We start from the raw sequence: 15,831 nt of genomic DNA, 5'->3' as shown, positions 1-15,831 counted from the left end.
TGACTTGCTTTTTTGTGTGTGCCGAAGGAATTTCCCACTCCTTTGGCACTATTTTAAAGTGTAGAAGTCATAGAAGAAAGATGACAAATGATATTATTTTATTATAAGCCATGAAAAAGAAATGCTTTCTTTTATGGCTCCCTCCCTACCCACTATCTTTGGATATAGGTATCAGAGTCAGATTTTTAATTTAGAGGAAGCTAGTTATAACAGAAAGAGAGACCTGAGTTCAAATCCTAACTACACCACTTATTAGCATTGTGTCCTTGAACAAGTCTAATTATGGTGCATATTAAATAAAATATGCCTTTGTAGATATAACTGATTTTGGCTGTCTGTGCCCACTAAGGAAGCATCAAGGGTGTTTTTGCTTTTTACGTCTCCATATACTCCCATCACAATTCTCACAGGTAGAAAGATCCAGGGCACCTGGGTGGCTCAGTTGGTTAAGCGTCGGACTCTTGATTTTGGCTCAGGTCATGATCTGATCTCAGGGTCATGGGATTGAGCCTCATGTCAGGCTCTGTGCTCATCAGGGAGTCTGCTTGAGATTCTCTCTGTCCCTCTCCCTTGCTCCTCCCTGCACTCACAAGCACTTTCTCTATCCCTCTCTCTCTCTAAAATAAATAAATCTTAAAAGAAAAGAAAAGAAAAATCCACCAAAGAGCTGAAAATAATTTGAATTATCCCCCTTTTGGTCTGTTCTGAAGTTAGTAATAGGCCATAAACATAAAAGGTTGCTCAACCTTATTAGTAATCAGGGCAAAGCAAATTGAGACCATTGGCAGAAAATAAAAACATGATGATTCCAAGTGTTGGGTAGGATTTAGATCAACTGAAACACTTTTTCCTGGTGGGAGTATATTATCAGCACAACCACCCTGGAAAATAATTTGGCACTATCTTGTAAATGTTAACCTTCATTTACTCTGTGACCCTGCAATTCCACTGCTTGGTTTATATCCTGTGTTGAGACTCTTATGCATGTAGACCAAAAGACATGTACAAGAATGTTTATAGTGGCATGGTTGATGTCACCAAAAATTGGGAAAAATCTATATAATTAGAATGGATAAACTTTGACATATTCATATAATGTAGTCTTTTACCTCAGTAAAATGAAATATAGTTATATGTAATAAGTGGATGAATCTTGTTTGCATAATACTATTAAAAAAGTATATTGGGGGGCGCCTGGGTGGCTCAGTCGTTAAGCGTCTGCCTTCAGCTCAGGTCATGATCCCGGGGTCCTGGGACAGAGCCCTGCATCGGGCTCCCTGCTCAGTGGGAAGCCTACTTCTCCCTCTCCCACTCCCCCCCCCGACTTGTGGAAGTTCCCTCTCTCGCTGTGTCTCTCTCTGTCAAATAAATAAAATCTTTTTTTAAAAAAATTAAAAAATTAAAAAGCATATTGAGGAGACTACATACATATAGTACAATTTTTAAAGCTCTTAAACAATCAAAACTAAATGATATATTGTTTAAGAATATAGATGTAATTAAAAAGACAATGGAATTAAAAAATAATGAAAAGAGGTAGAACCAGTAAAGTAAATAAAAATGAAATTCTAAAAAATATTCAAATAATACAAAAGAAGACAGAAAAGGAGGAATAGAGGAATAAAAATGTAGGTGACAAACAGAAAATAAATAGTAACATTATAGACCCAAATCTAACTATCAAATTACATTAAATGTTGGGGTGCCTGGGTGGCTCAGTCGTTAAGCGTCTGCCTTCAGCTCAGGTCATGATCCCAGGATCCTGGGATCGAGCCCCACATCGGGCTCTCTGCTCAGCGGAAAGCCTGCTTCTTCCTCTCCCACTCCCCTGCTTGTGTTCCCTCTCTCGCTGTCTGTCTCTCTGTCAGATAATAAAATCTTAAAAAAAAGAAAAAAGAAAAAAAATTACATTAAATGTTTATGAACTAAACACTACAAATAAAGGCAAAGATTGTCACAATAGATAAAGCAAGATGCAACTTTATTATTTTAAAGATTTATTTATTTATTTCAGAGAGAGAGAGTGTGCGGGGTGGGGGTGTGGAGAGGGGCAGAGGGAGAGAGAATCTCAAGCAGACTCTGCACTGAGTACAGAACCCGATGCGGGGCTGGATCCCACAACCCTGAGACCATGACCTGAGCTGAAACCAAGAGTCAGATGCTCAATCAACTGTGCCACCCAGGCTCCCCAAAATGCAACTATATTTTGTTTATAAGAGACAGTCTTTAAAATACAAAGAGATTGAAAAATATGTCTTGTATAAATAAGTCTGTAGTGGCTATATTAATATCAGATAAAGCAGATTTCAAAATAAAAAGTCTTACTAGAAGATAAAGCAATCTTGAAAAAGAGGAATCAAGTTAGAGGATTTATATTTCCTTCAAAACTTACTATAAAGTACAGTAGTCAAGATAGTGTGGTCCTGGCATAAAGACTGACAAATAGATCAATGGAGCAGAATAAAGAACCCAGAAGTAGACCTCACCTATACAATCATTTGATTTTTTACAAAGGAGCCAAGTAATCCAGTGGGGAAAGGAAAGTCTTCAACAAATGGTACTTGAAACTAGATATCCATGTGGAAAAAAATGAACCTCCTACTCACACCATATACAAATATTTTTTCAGGATGGGCCTTAGACCTTACATATAAGACCATAAAGCTTTTATTAAAAAATATGGTAGAGTAGGAGCACCTGGGTGGCTCAGGCAGTTGAGCACCTGACTCTTGGTTTCGGCTCAGGTCATGATCTCAGGGTCGTGGGATCGAGCCCTGAGTCTGGCTCTGTGCTCTGCATGGAGTCTGCTTCTCTTCCTCTCTCTCTGCTCCTGCCCCAATTCACGCACGCTCTCTTGCTCTCTTTCTCTATCTCAGATAAATAAATAAAATATTTAAAAGAAGAAGAAGAAAACACCTTGTGCAATATTTTAAAAAGTAGGGTAGAGTATGTTTGTGACTAAAGGGTAAGCAAAAGTTTCTGAGGACATGGAAAACAATTATCATTGGAGAAGAAAATTGCTAATTAAACTGTAATTGCAACTTTCATACATTGTTAAGTGTAAAGTGTTACAAGCACTTTGGAAAAAGGCCTGGCAATTTCCTGTAAAATTATGCATGCATCTATCCCATTACCCAAAAGAAACAAAAACATATTTCCACCAAAAAAAAAAACCCACAAAAGAGGGCTCCTGGGTGGCTCAGTCAGTTAAGCCTCCAGCTCTTGATTTTGGCTCAGGTCATGATCTCAGGGTCCTGGTATCAAGCCCTGCATCAGGCTCCATGCTCAGCGGGCAGTCTGCTTGAGATTCTCTCTCTCCCTCTTCCTCTCCCCCTGCTCACATGCTCTCTATCCCTTTAAAATAAATAAATCTTTTTTTAAAAAAAAAGGAAAGCTCATATAACAGTTTTATTCATAATAGACAAAAATTCAAACACCCCGAGCACATATATCAGTAGGACATGAATAAACTGTGGTGTATTCCTACAATGGAATCCTCAGGAATAAAAAGGAATGAGCTCCTGTTAAAAGCAACAACATGGATGAATCTCAAAACAAAATGCTGAGTAAAAGAAGCCTCGCACAAAAGAGTACATACTATATGATTCCATTTATATGAATAGTGGAATCATATAAATGGAATTATATGCTATGTGCTAATTTGGGGGGGAAAGTTGTGGTAGAAAAATCAGAACGGTGGTTGCCTCTAGGGGTGGGTGGTGCCAGGTGTTGACTGAGAAGAGGTACAAGAAAAAATTCTGAAGTGATAGAAGTGTTTTGCTTTTTTTTTTTTAAGATTTTATTTATTTATTTTGACAAAGAGAGACACAGAGAGAGAGAATACAAGCAGGGGGAGTGGGAGAGGGAGAAGCAGGCTTCCCGCGGAGCAGGGAGCCCGATGTGGGGCTCGATCCCAGGACCCTGGGACCATGACCCGAGCTGAAGGCAGACGCCTAACAACTGAGACACCCAGGTGCCCCAGAAATGTTTTGCTTCTTGATAGAAGTTTTATTTACACAGATATATACATTTTCAAAGCTCTTTGAATGGTGCACTTAAGATTTATGCATTTCATTGTATATAAATTTTACTGTAAGAGGAAAAAACTGTAATGCTGAATTCTAATTAATTATATACCTTTAGTGGCAAGTGTACTGATGTCTGTAACCTACTTTAAAATGCATCAAAAAATAAGATGGATTGATGGAAAGGCAGATAGATAAATTAATATGTGATTAAAGTATTAATGGTAGAATACATATGGTGAATATACAGATTCACTATCCCGTCTTTCAACCTTTTTTATGTTTGAAATTTTTATAGTAGAGTGAGAACAAGAAAATTATAAACTTAAAATTCAAGGTAGTAGTCACATCCTGGGAGAAGGATAAGAATGGGAGATAGGTAATAAGCACACAGATGCAAAGGTATCAGTACTAGTCTGGCTTCTTTAAGTTTTTTTTTTTTTTTTAAGATTTTATTTATTTATTTTAGAGAAAGAATGTGAGTAGGGTGAGGTGCAGAGGGGGAAGGAGTAGGAGGGGGAAAGGATCTCAAGCAGACTCTATGCTGAGCACGGAGCCCAACACGGGGCTCGATCTCACAACCCTGAGATCATGACAGACACTCAACCAACTGAGCCACCCAGGTGCCCCAGTACTAGTCTAGCTCTTCAGTGTTCACAGATATTCATTGTATTATTGCACCTCGTAACTTACATATATCTTAAAAATACCCTTTATATAGTTTTCATACAATTAAAAAAATACGATAAGAATACATCAGAAGTTGAGCTCTATTAACCAATAATAACAATAATGAAGCACTGTTTGTTAAACGACATTCCAGGAAATCATTTCTCTATATTATAGTTCTCTTGGGCCTCAAAATCTAACATTTACATTTGCTTATCTGAATCTTTTCATTTTCTTTCTTGCAAACTTCCCAGGTTCTATTGATTCTAGAGACAATCAGTTCTTTTCCTTTTAACACCCTTCTTTTCAATCCCTAAAGGGAATACTTCTGAACCCAAAACCTCCCCTACAGGCAAATAGTTTAGCACACTATGACATTTAACCTGTCTTCTCTCTGTGCGTAGAATCTTTACTTCTTTCTTCCCTTTGTGGAAAATAATAGGCATGCCTCAAATCAATAACGAAAATAAAATGAGAATAAAAGTTGTAGAGTTTTAAGTAGTAGTAGCTGACCAGGAATGGAGACAGAATGATATAGAAGTGAATGGGTTTGGTTCCATAAACTCGAAAATGTAGGTGGCTCAGTGACAGTACACATAGTGTTTGAAATTATTTTTGTCCTCCAGTTTTTATGTTTGCCAAATAGAGCAAAAGTGACCAAAAAGCAAATATAAAATGTCAGGGAACAAACTTAAGGAAAAACTTAATACCTTAGTATTATTAATTCTCACAACTTTTCTCACTTTTCCTTTATGTCAATATTCTTGTGTACATGAAAATCTATGTAATAACTTATAAGACCTAACCTAGGCCAGGGAGGAGTAAATGATATGCTTTTTCAATGTGTTGGAAGGTAGCATTTTATCAGTTTTAATTCTAGCTTCACCATATGAGTTTCCTTGGACAACTTACTTAGTTCCTCTTTGTGAATTTCAGTTTCTTCATCTGGAAAATCCGTATTTCACTGAATCTAAATTGCCATGTTATAACACCTTCAATTATTTTATGTGCCACTAAGAAAAAATAAATATTGCTATTAAACTATGATTCAATGCTTTTTTATTGATTGAAAATATTTATCCTAAGCTGTGTGTGTGTGTGTGTGTTAGAATCAGTGAGAAATATAGTACCATCAGCCTTCTGAATTATTTTTTAAGATTTTATTTATTTATTTATTTATTTATTCATTCATTCATTCATTCATTCATTCATTCCTTCCTTCCTTGCAAGCAGGGGCAGGGGCAGAGGGAGAAGGAGAGAATCCCAAGCAGACTGCACTGAGCATGCAGCCCAATGCTGGGCTCGATCTCACGACCCCAAAATCATCACCCAAGTGGAAACCAAGAGTCAGATGCTTGACCAACTGAGCCACCCAGGCGCCCCTCAACCTTCTGAATTTATAATTAATAAGTAGGACAATGTACTTAAAGTATTGAGCAAGGAGCCTGGCACATTATAAATAATAACTAGTAGCCTTTATGTTGAGGGTGATACTGTTCGTGATTTGATCATGAGCACTTTGTGAAGTAGCTCATTGTTTAGGTTGTTCTTTGGGGATCAGAATTATTAAGAGAACATCTTAATGAGATTTGTTGGTGGCAATCAGAATGCCCACTCATTTTGAATCTGAAATAGCGTAACAGTGGCATAACAGCTTTAGTTGGTTTTCAGAGGTAATTCTTTTAACTATTAGCATTTTGTTATCAACAAAATTTGTCGGCTATTGTTGAAGTTTCCTCCAGAAATAAGTTCTACTGATACATATCAACCTTCTGTGTTGATTGAAGTTGCTATTTATGGAGAGAATTTGTTCAAGTGCACAAGATGAGTGAGATATGCCTATATGTAAAGCTTAGTAAAATTGCGTTGTTGATATTATGATATATGACCTCAGGTTTTAAACTATTTTTTTTATCATTTTCCTGTCTATGCAGGAGGCAGACAGTGGGGAGGAGGAATGCCGGTCACAGCCCCGGAGGTATGTTTGTTCGTTATATTCTATAGCATTTCTATCGTTAATGTTTTTTCTCTAATTCTTTCTTAGTCTTATCAGATTAGCTTATCATGGTTTTCCAAGAAGCTTAATTGGTCTCTTAAAATGGGATTGCTTTAAGAATCCAGTTACTGACTCAGAGATTTAAAATGGTAGATTGCATTATGTTATACACATGAAACTAATACAATGTTGTATGTCAGTTATACATACATACATACATACATACATTAAATGGTAGATTGCTTTAAGAAAGTGCAGGTATGCCAATATTGGTCCAATTTTTATTCAAGTCTGAAGAACCATCTTGAGTAATAAAAAAGTAAATTTTCATTACCTTTTAGGAAAATATCAACTGAACATTTCAGCCTTCAGTTTTGTACTTAGGTTTGTCATTCATTTTGATGGATATTTAAATTCTTATAGATTGGTCAATATTTCACTTCTAAATACAAAGCATATACTGAGTAACTTACCCAATCCTTCCAATACAGTGAATACTCACAGAGCAGTGGGCATATTGTTAAGGGTACCAGTGCCTGCTGCCATTAGAAGAAGAATATTACGAGAGATATTTAGGAATTATATAAATATTTTTGTTATCTCCTATAAGTGGTTTTATAAATCAACTTTTCCCCCCAAGAAACAGTTCTGGTAAGTTCAAGATGGTCATTTAAATGCTACCAAATTTGTATCCTTTGAACTCAGTCACATGAGCTGTTCTGCATGATACAGAGGAAGTATACAATAAGCATGCTCAATGTGGAGAACCTGGCCAGAGGGAATGCTTCCTTCATGATGAATTATCAAGTGTTTGTTGCTGTATGCCACTCTTGTAAACTGCAAGTTTATATAAAAAGAGTTCCTTTTCATCAGTAACTGAAGCTTATTGACAGGAAATTTCCTGTCTTGGTTAGCATGAAAAATTTGGCTTGCAGCTTAATTTCTCACTATCTCTTGGGGAAGATCTGACAGTGAAGTGTCATTCTTTCACATAGGGCTAAGAGATAGAAACCCAGAAAAAATTTTAGCTGAATTATTACCAGAGGCATCATAACCTTATTCCCATTAGAGTGAAAAAAGGATTCCAAAAGATTCTGAATTTTCTACTAGGCCAAATGTAAAGATCATTGGGTTAATTTCAAGCTTTACATATTGACTTGGCATCTACTGGGAGATAATTGTTGTTCCAAAAATTACATAATGATGAGGCAATGCAAGTTTACTCTCATTCACAGTCCTGAATTGTCAAGCCATTAAGAACCTTTATAAAGACCACTGTTTTTAAAGTTGTTGGCAATATATCATAATATGACTAGCAGAGGGTTTTTGTAGGCTTCTTCTTTTTACAAGAAAAGGATCATTTATACAGAGAAGGAATGAAGAAAAACCTGGTAGCACCCTTTTTTTTTTTTTAAAGATTTTTATTTATTTATTTGTCAGAGAGAGAGAGAGCACAAGCAGGGGGAGCAGCAGAGGGAGAGGGAGAAGCAGGCTCCTCACTGAGCAAGGAGCCCGATGTGGGACTCAATCCCAGGACCCTGGGATCATGACCTGAGCCGAAGGCAGACGCTTAATGACTGAGCCACCCAGGCATCCCTGGTAGCACCCATTTTTAAAAATCAAAATTTACTTGCCTGTTGTAATTTCTTACATTCATTATGTTTCCCAGGCTATTTCTAAATCTAATTGCTTTAGTCTGACTCAAAACAAAGAAACTTCTCTTAAGTGCCAATTGAATGCCCCTTGTAGCTAGATGGTATGTAAGAGGTTGATTTTTTGTGTGCTTGACTACTACAGATTGTTCTGGCATTCCCTAGCACTTTCCAGAGAATAAACCAGCACTGAATTAGCATCATTTCACTGAGCATGCCTGAACTCATCTTTTCAGTTTGTGGGTTCAGTTGTGGTTTATAGTAGAGAATTGAATAGTAAACAGCATATTATTAAACCTAATGCCAATTCCACATAATAAAAAAGATGTTTCATAAATTATCTCTTATTTTAACCAAATGCCCTTTATTGGGAAAGTCTTAAGTTAAAAGTAATCATTTAATATAATTAGCTCAAACTATGAAGTCTTTAAAAACCAATGTTCACAGGCAACAACAAAAATAGATAAATTAGTCTACATCAAAATTTTTGCGAATAATATAGCTGATAAGGGGTCAATGTCCAGAATATATAAAGAACTCTTACAACTCAAGCACAATGGAAAAAGAACAATCTGTCTTATTCAGCTTAGGCTCCTATAACAAAATACCATAGACTGAGTGGCTTAAACGACAGGAATTTATTTCTTACAATTCTGGAGGCAGGGAAATCCAAGCTCAATGTGCTGGCAGATTTGGTTCCTGGTGAGAGCTTTCTTCCTGGATTTCAGACAGCTGTGTTCTTGCTGTGTCCTCATATGGCTGTGTGAAAGAGGATGCTCTGGTCTCTTCCTCATATGTAGACATGAATCCTGCCATGGGAGCCCTGTAACATCATCATGACATCATCTAACCCTAATTTCCTCCCAAAGGCTCCCATCTGTAAATACCATCACATTAGGGGTTAGGGCTTCAACATATGGATTGGGGAGTGGGACACAAATATTCAGTTCATAACATTCCACCCTACCTCCCCAATTCATATCCTTCTCACATAAAAAATATATTCATTCCATCCCAGTAGTCCCAAAAGTCTTAACTCATTTTAGCATCTACTCCGAAGTGTGAAGTCCAAAGTCTCATCTAAATATCTCATCTAAATCATGGGGCGCCTAGGTAGCTCAGTCGATTAAGCATCTGCCTTCGGCTCTGGTCATGATCTCAGGGTCCTGGGATCGAGCCCCATATTAGACTCCCTGTTCAGCGGGGAGCCTGCTTCTTCCCCTCCCTCTGTCTGCCATTCCCCCTGCTTGTGCTCTCTCTCTGTCAAATAAATAAAATCTTTAAAAAAATATATCTCATCTAAATCAGATATGGGTGAGATTAGAGGCAGAATTTCTCTCCAGCTATGAACCTCTGAAACCAGGTAAGTTGTGCACTTCAAGACATGGTGGTAAGAGGAGCTTAGGAAAACATTCCCATTCCAAAAAGGAAAGTAGGAGAGAAAGAAGAGGTGACAGGCCCCAAGTTAATCCAAAACTTAGCAAGGCAAATTCCATTAGATCTTAAGGCTCAATAATAATGCTCTTTGGTTTCGATACTCTTCACTGGGGACCCACTGGGGCAGTTGTCCTGCCTTCAAGACTCACTGGAGTTGGTGGTGTCATCTCCACGGCTCAGCAGGGCAGCCCTGCACCCTTGGCTCCCTCGAAGTGCCACCCATCTGGCATTCTGCCAGGGCCCATCTACCTGGCACTCTGCTGGGCAGCAGGACCAACACAAAGGCAGCCTTGCCCCTCAGCCCTTGCACTCCAGGTCTGTAGTTAGAGTAGCAGTCCTGATGATCTCTGAATCGCCTTTGGGGTCCTTCTTCCCTTTTCTTGAAGGATAATGTATGTTCACAGCCTTCCTTCATTCTCTCTTGTTTTCTTTGCTTCCTTTAGTCCCAGCTGGTAGTGTTTCTGCTGGTATAAATCCCATCTCTATTCCTAGCTTCTGAGGAGATGGCTGTGGAGAGGTCCATGGTTCACACCCACTTTCATCATCACACCCTTGGGGTTTTCTTCTGAACATGCTCTCTCATTTTTTACAATATAGACAGAGAATTTTCCACATCTCTAAGTTCTGTTTCATTTTGCTTAACTACTTCTTCAATTCATTTCTCTCTTCTCATATTTTACTATTTACAGTTGGAAGGAAGGAAGCTGTTCCTTCAGAGCTTTGCTTAAAAATCTCCTGAGCTAAATATCTAATTTCCTCATTTACAAGTTATACTTTTCACAAGACACTAGAACATGAACATAATTCAGCTAAGTTCTTTCCTACTTTATAACAAGTATTGCCTTTTCTCCGTTATCCAATAACATGTTCCTTATTTCCATCTGAGACCTCATCAGAATGGACTTTACTGCCCATATTTCTACCAACATTCTGTTCATGATTATGATGTATTCTTTAAGAAGAGAGAGGGCTTTTTCTCCAGCCCTCCTCTTTTCTTGCTGAGCTCTCACCAGAATTGCCATTAACACTGCCTTCATGACAATCTTACCTTTTTCAAGCATGCACCTCAGAATTCTTCCAGCCTCTAGCCACTTCCAAAATCCAAAGCCACTTCCACATTTTTAGGTATTCAATATAGCAGCACCTCACTTCTCTGTACCAAAATCTATATTTGAGTTTTCCAGAGAAAATAGGAAATATAGAGATAGATTTAGTGTAAGGAATTGGTTCACACAATTATGGAAGCTGGGAAGTCCCCAAGATCTGCAAGTTGGAGACCCTCGAGAGCTGATGGTCTAACTTCCAGTCTGAGCCTGAGTCTAATGAGGAAAAGACTGATGTCATAGCTCAAAGACCTGCAGAGGGAGCAAATTCTTCCTTGCTCAGCCTTTTGTTCTATTCAGACCTTCACTGGAATGGTGAAGCCTACCCACATTGGGAAGGGCCATCTGTTTGACTCAGTCTACTGATTCAAATGTTAATCTCATCCAGAAACACCCTCAGAGACACCCCCAGAATAATGTTTAACCAAATTTCTGGGCCCAGAAGTTTGTGGCCCAGTCAAGTTGATACATAAAATTAACCTTTGAACAACTCAATTAAAAAATGGGTAAATCAATGAGATACCACCTCACACCAGTCAGAATGGCTAAAATTAACAAGTCAGGAAATGACAGATGTTGGCGGGGATGCGGAGAAAGGGGAACCCTCCTACACTGTTGGTGGGAATGCAAGCTGGTGCAGCCACTCTGGAAAACAGTATGGAGGTTCCTCAAAAAGTTGAAAATAGAGCTACCATATGATCCAGCAATTGCACTACTGGGTATTTACCCCAAAGATACAAAAGTAGGGACCCGAAAGGCTACGTGCACCCCGATGTTTATAGCAGCAATGTCCACAATAGCCAAACTGTGGAAAGAGCCAAGATGTCCATCAACAGATGAATGGATAAAGAAGATGTGGTATATATATACAATGGAATATTATGCAGCCATCAAAAGGAATAAGATCTTGCCATTTGCAACGACGTGGATGGAACTGGAGGGTATTATGCTGAGCGAAATAAGTCAAACAGAGAAAGACATGTATCATATGACCTCACTGATATGAGGAATTCTTAATCTCAGGAAACAAACTGAGGGTTGCTGGAGTGGGGGGTGGGGTGGGAGGGATGGGGTGACTGGGTGATGGACACTGGGGAGGGTATGTGTTCTGGTAAGCGCTGTGAATTGTGCAGGACTGTTGAATCTCAGATCTGTACCTCTGAAACAAATAATGCAATATATGTTAAGAAAGAAAAAAAGAAGAAGAAGAATGTAGCAGGAGGGGAAGAATGAAGGGGGGGAAATCGGAGGGGGAGAAGAACCATGAGAGACGATGGACTCTGAAAAACAAACTGAGGGTTCTAGAGGGGAGGGGGTTGGGAGGATGGGTTAGCCTGGTGATGGGTATTGAGGAGGGCACGTTCTGCATGGAGCACTGGGTGTTATGCACAAACAATGAATCATGGAACACTATATCTAAAACTAATGATGTAATGTATGGGGATTAACATAACAATAAAAAAAATTAAAAAAAAAAAAAAATGGGTAAAGAACATTTCTCCGAAGAAGATATACAAATGACCAATAAGTACATGAAAGATGTTCAGTATCACTAATCATTAGGGAAATGCAAATCAAAATTACAATGAGATATATCACCACACTCATCAGGATGGCTACTACCCAAAAAACAGAAAATAACAAGTATTGGTGAGGATGTGAAGAAATTGAAACCCTTGTGCACTGTTAGTGAGACTGTAAAAGGGTACAGTATTCTAGGTCCTCAAAAAACTAAAAATATAATTACCGTATGATCTAGCAATTCCACTTCCAGTTATATACTCAAAAGAATCAAAAGCAGGGTCTTGAGAAACTTTTACACCCATGTTCATAGCAACATTATTCACAATAGCCACTGGCAGATAAATGGATGAACAAAATATGGTATATACATAGAACGGAGTATTACTCAGCCTTAAAAAGGAAGGAAATTCTGACACATGTTACAACATGGATAAACCTTGAGGATATTATGCTAAGTGAAATAAGCCAGTCACCAAATAATACGTATTGTATGCTTCCACTTACATGAGGTACCTACAGTAGTCAGATTCTCAGAGATAGAAAATAGAATGTTGATTGCTAGGGGCTGGGGGAAGAGGAGAATGGAGTTATTGTTTAATGGGTACAGAGTTAAAGTTTTAGAAGAGAAAAAAGTTCTAGAGATGGATGGTGGTGATAGTTCCTCAACAGTGGGAATGTACTTAATGTACACTTACAAATAGTTAAGATGGCAAATTTTATGGTATGTACATTTTACTATAGTTAAAAAACAATGTATTCATGCTACACTGGCCCCTTTTTATGACAACTCTGGCAATGCTTTGTCTTTCTCAAAAGATAAGCATAAAAAGATAACATGATCACAGAGTTAAAAATCAGGTTGTATATTATTTTTGGTAAAAAAGATAAATGGATGACACTCAATGCCAGTCTTCCTTGTGCATGTTTATGAACTCATTGCTTTGCTGATTGTGTGATGACCCACTTTGCTTATTTGGAAACAGCCAGGAAGATGAGTATAAAACTGAACCATACAGCATCCAATATTCAACAATTTGACCTATAAATGGCTCTCTCATATGAGTTAACTAATAAAATTATAAGACAATAAATAAAAATGAACAAAAGAAATACACCACTGAAATCTTTGAAATCACAAGACATCTTTTTTAGGGTGAATAGTTGTGATAGGAAACAAAGTACTTGAGATCTGAATTTAGAAAATAAGTATTTTAATTACAGTAGAGTTCTTCCATTCCTGTGTGTACCAACTCTAAGCTAAGAGTTGTATAAAGAGAAAAGGAATGACCTTTAGGAAATTGTTTGTAAGGTCAGAAATTTATAGTATTGTACAATAATATGGCTTCAAAGATCCAGAAATTGTGCTATTTTTAAAAAAATGGAAATGAATATTTAAGCCATTCAGGACAGTTTTTATATTTTCCCCAGTCAATTCAAGCAATACATATAATATTTGTTACCAATTTTTGTTTGTTTGTTTCAAAAAAATTTTTTTTGAAAAAATTTGTGTTCTATTGACTTTAGAAGTGCAAACACCATGGGTGAATTCTACAGGGTGATTTTAATGGAATAGAATGGTGGTCTGTAGAGAGGGTGACTTTTTAAATTTTATTGTAGTTGGCATACAGTATTGTATTACTTTCAGCTATACAACATAGTGATTCAACATTTATATGCATTACGAAGTAATCACCATGATAAATCTATGTACTAAATGTCACCATACAAATTGTTGCAGTATTATTATCTCTGTTCCCTGTACTGTCTGTACGTTGTATCCCATGTCTTATTTGTTTTATAACTGGAAGTCTATTTCCCCTATTTCACCCATCCCCACAGTCCCTCCCCTCTGACAACCAACAGATTGTTCCCTGTATCTATGAGTCTGTTTCTGTTTTGTTGTTTGCTCATTTTGTTTTTTAGATTCCACATATAAGTGAAATCATACAGTATTTCTCTTTCTCTGTCTTATTTCACTTAGCATAATACTGCCTAGGTTCATCCATGTCACAAAAAGCAGGATTTCATTCTTTTTTATAGCTGAGTAATAGTTCACATATTCCATTGTGTGTGTGTGTGTGTGTGTGTGTATACATATATACATACATGCATATATATATATATATATATATGTACTTACCACATCTTCTTTTTTTAAAGATTTTATTTATTTATTTATTAGAGAGGGAGTGAGAGAGAAACAGCATGAGAGAGGAGAGGGTCAGAGGGAGAAGCAGGCTCCCCGCTGAGCCGGGAGCCCGATGTGGGACTCGATCCCAGGACCCTGGGATCATGACCTGAGCCGAAGGCAGTCGCTTAACCAACTGAGCCACCCAGGCGCCCTTACCACATCTTCTTTACCCAGTCATCTATTGATGGACACCTATTTTCCTTCCATATCTTGGCTATTTTAAATAATGCTGCAGTGAACATAGGGATGTATATATCTTTTCGAATTTGTGTTTTTGTTTTTGTTTTTGTTTTCAGATAAATACCCAGAAGTGGAATTGCTGGATCGTATGGTAGTTCTATTTTTAATTTTTTGAGGAACCTCCATACTGTTTTCCATAGTGGCTACACTATTTTGCATTCCCACCAACACTGCACAAGTCCCTTTTCTGCACATCTTTACCAATACTTGTTATTTCTTGTCTTTTGGATACTAGCCATCCTGACAGGTGTGAGGTGATATCTCATTGTGGTTTTGATTTGCATTTCCCTGATGATGAGTGATGTTGAGTATCTTTTCATGTTTGTTGGCCATCCACGTGTCTTCTTTGGAAAAACGTCTATGCAAGTCCTTTGCCCATTTTTAAATTGAATTGTTTGTTTTTTATATATATTGGATATTAACCAATATATAACCAATTGTGTTTTGTATATATTGGATATTAATCCCTTATTGGTTATGTCTTCTCCCGTTCAATAAGTTGCCTTTCATTTTGTTGATGTTTTCCTTCCCTGTGTAAAAAGTTTGATACAGTCCCATTTGTTTATTTTTGCTTTTGTTGCCCTGTCTGAGGAGACAGATCCAAAAAAATATTGCTGACACCAGTGTCCAAGAGCTTACTGCCTATGTTTTCTTCCAGGAGTTTTAAGTTTTCAGGTCTCACATTTAGGTGTTCAATCCATTTTGAGTTTATTTTTGTATATGGCATAAAAATTGGTCCAGTTTCATTCTTTTGTATGTCAGCTGTCCAGTTTTCCCAGTACTATTTATTAAAGAGACTGTCTTTTTTCTATTGCATATTCTTGCCTCCTTTGTAAAAGATTAATTGTATAATTGTGGCTTTATGTCTAGACTCTATTCTGTTCCATTGAACTAAATGTCTGTTTTTATGCCAGTGTCATTACTGTTTTGATACTATAGTTTTGTACAAAGTATAGTTTGAAATCAGGGAGTGTTATACCTCAGCTTTGTTCTT

At 37.5% G+C, this 15,831-nt stretch overlaps 1 protein-coding gene across 4 annotated transcripts in view; it reads left to right on the top strand.

The window, feature by feature from the left end:
• SSH2 (slingshot protein phosphatase 2) overlaps positions 1 to 15,831 on the top strand; it is a 245,054-nt gene that overhangs the window by 91,299 nt on the left and 137,924 nt on the right. For all 4 annotated transcript variants that reach the window (XM_032428751.1, XM_032428747.1, XM_032428744.1 and 1 more), the window contains one exon: positions 6,629 to 6,672. In XM_032428751.1, the coding sequence (XP_032284642.1) occupies positions 6,629 to 6,672 (44 nt within the window). The remainder of the gene's footprint in view (positions 1 to 6,628; positions 6,673 to 15,831) is intronic.

This window comes from Phoca vitulina, unplaced genomic scaffold (assembly GCF_004348235.1).
Source record: "Phoca vitulina isolate PV1807 unplaced genomic scaffold, GSC_HSeal_1.0 scaffold40, whole genome shotgun sequence".
NCBI classification, from domain to species: Eukaryota; Metazoa; Chordata; class Mammalia; order Carnivora; family Phocidae; genus Phoca; species Phoca vitulina.
This window is presented reverse-complemented; position numbering and strand designations above follow the sequence as displayed.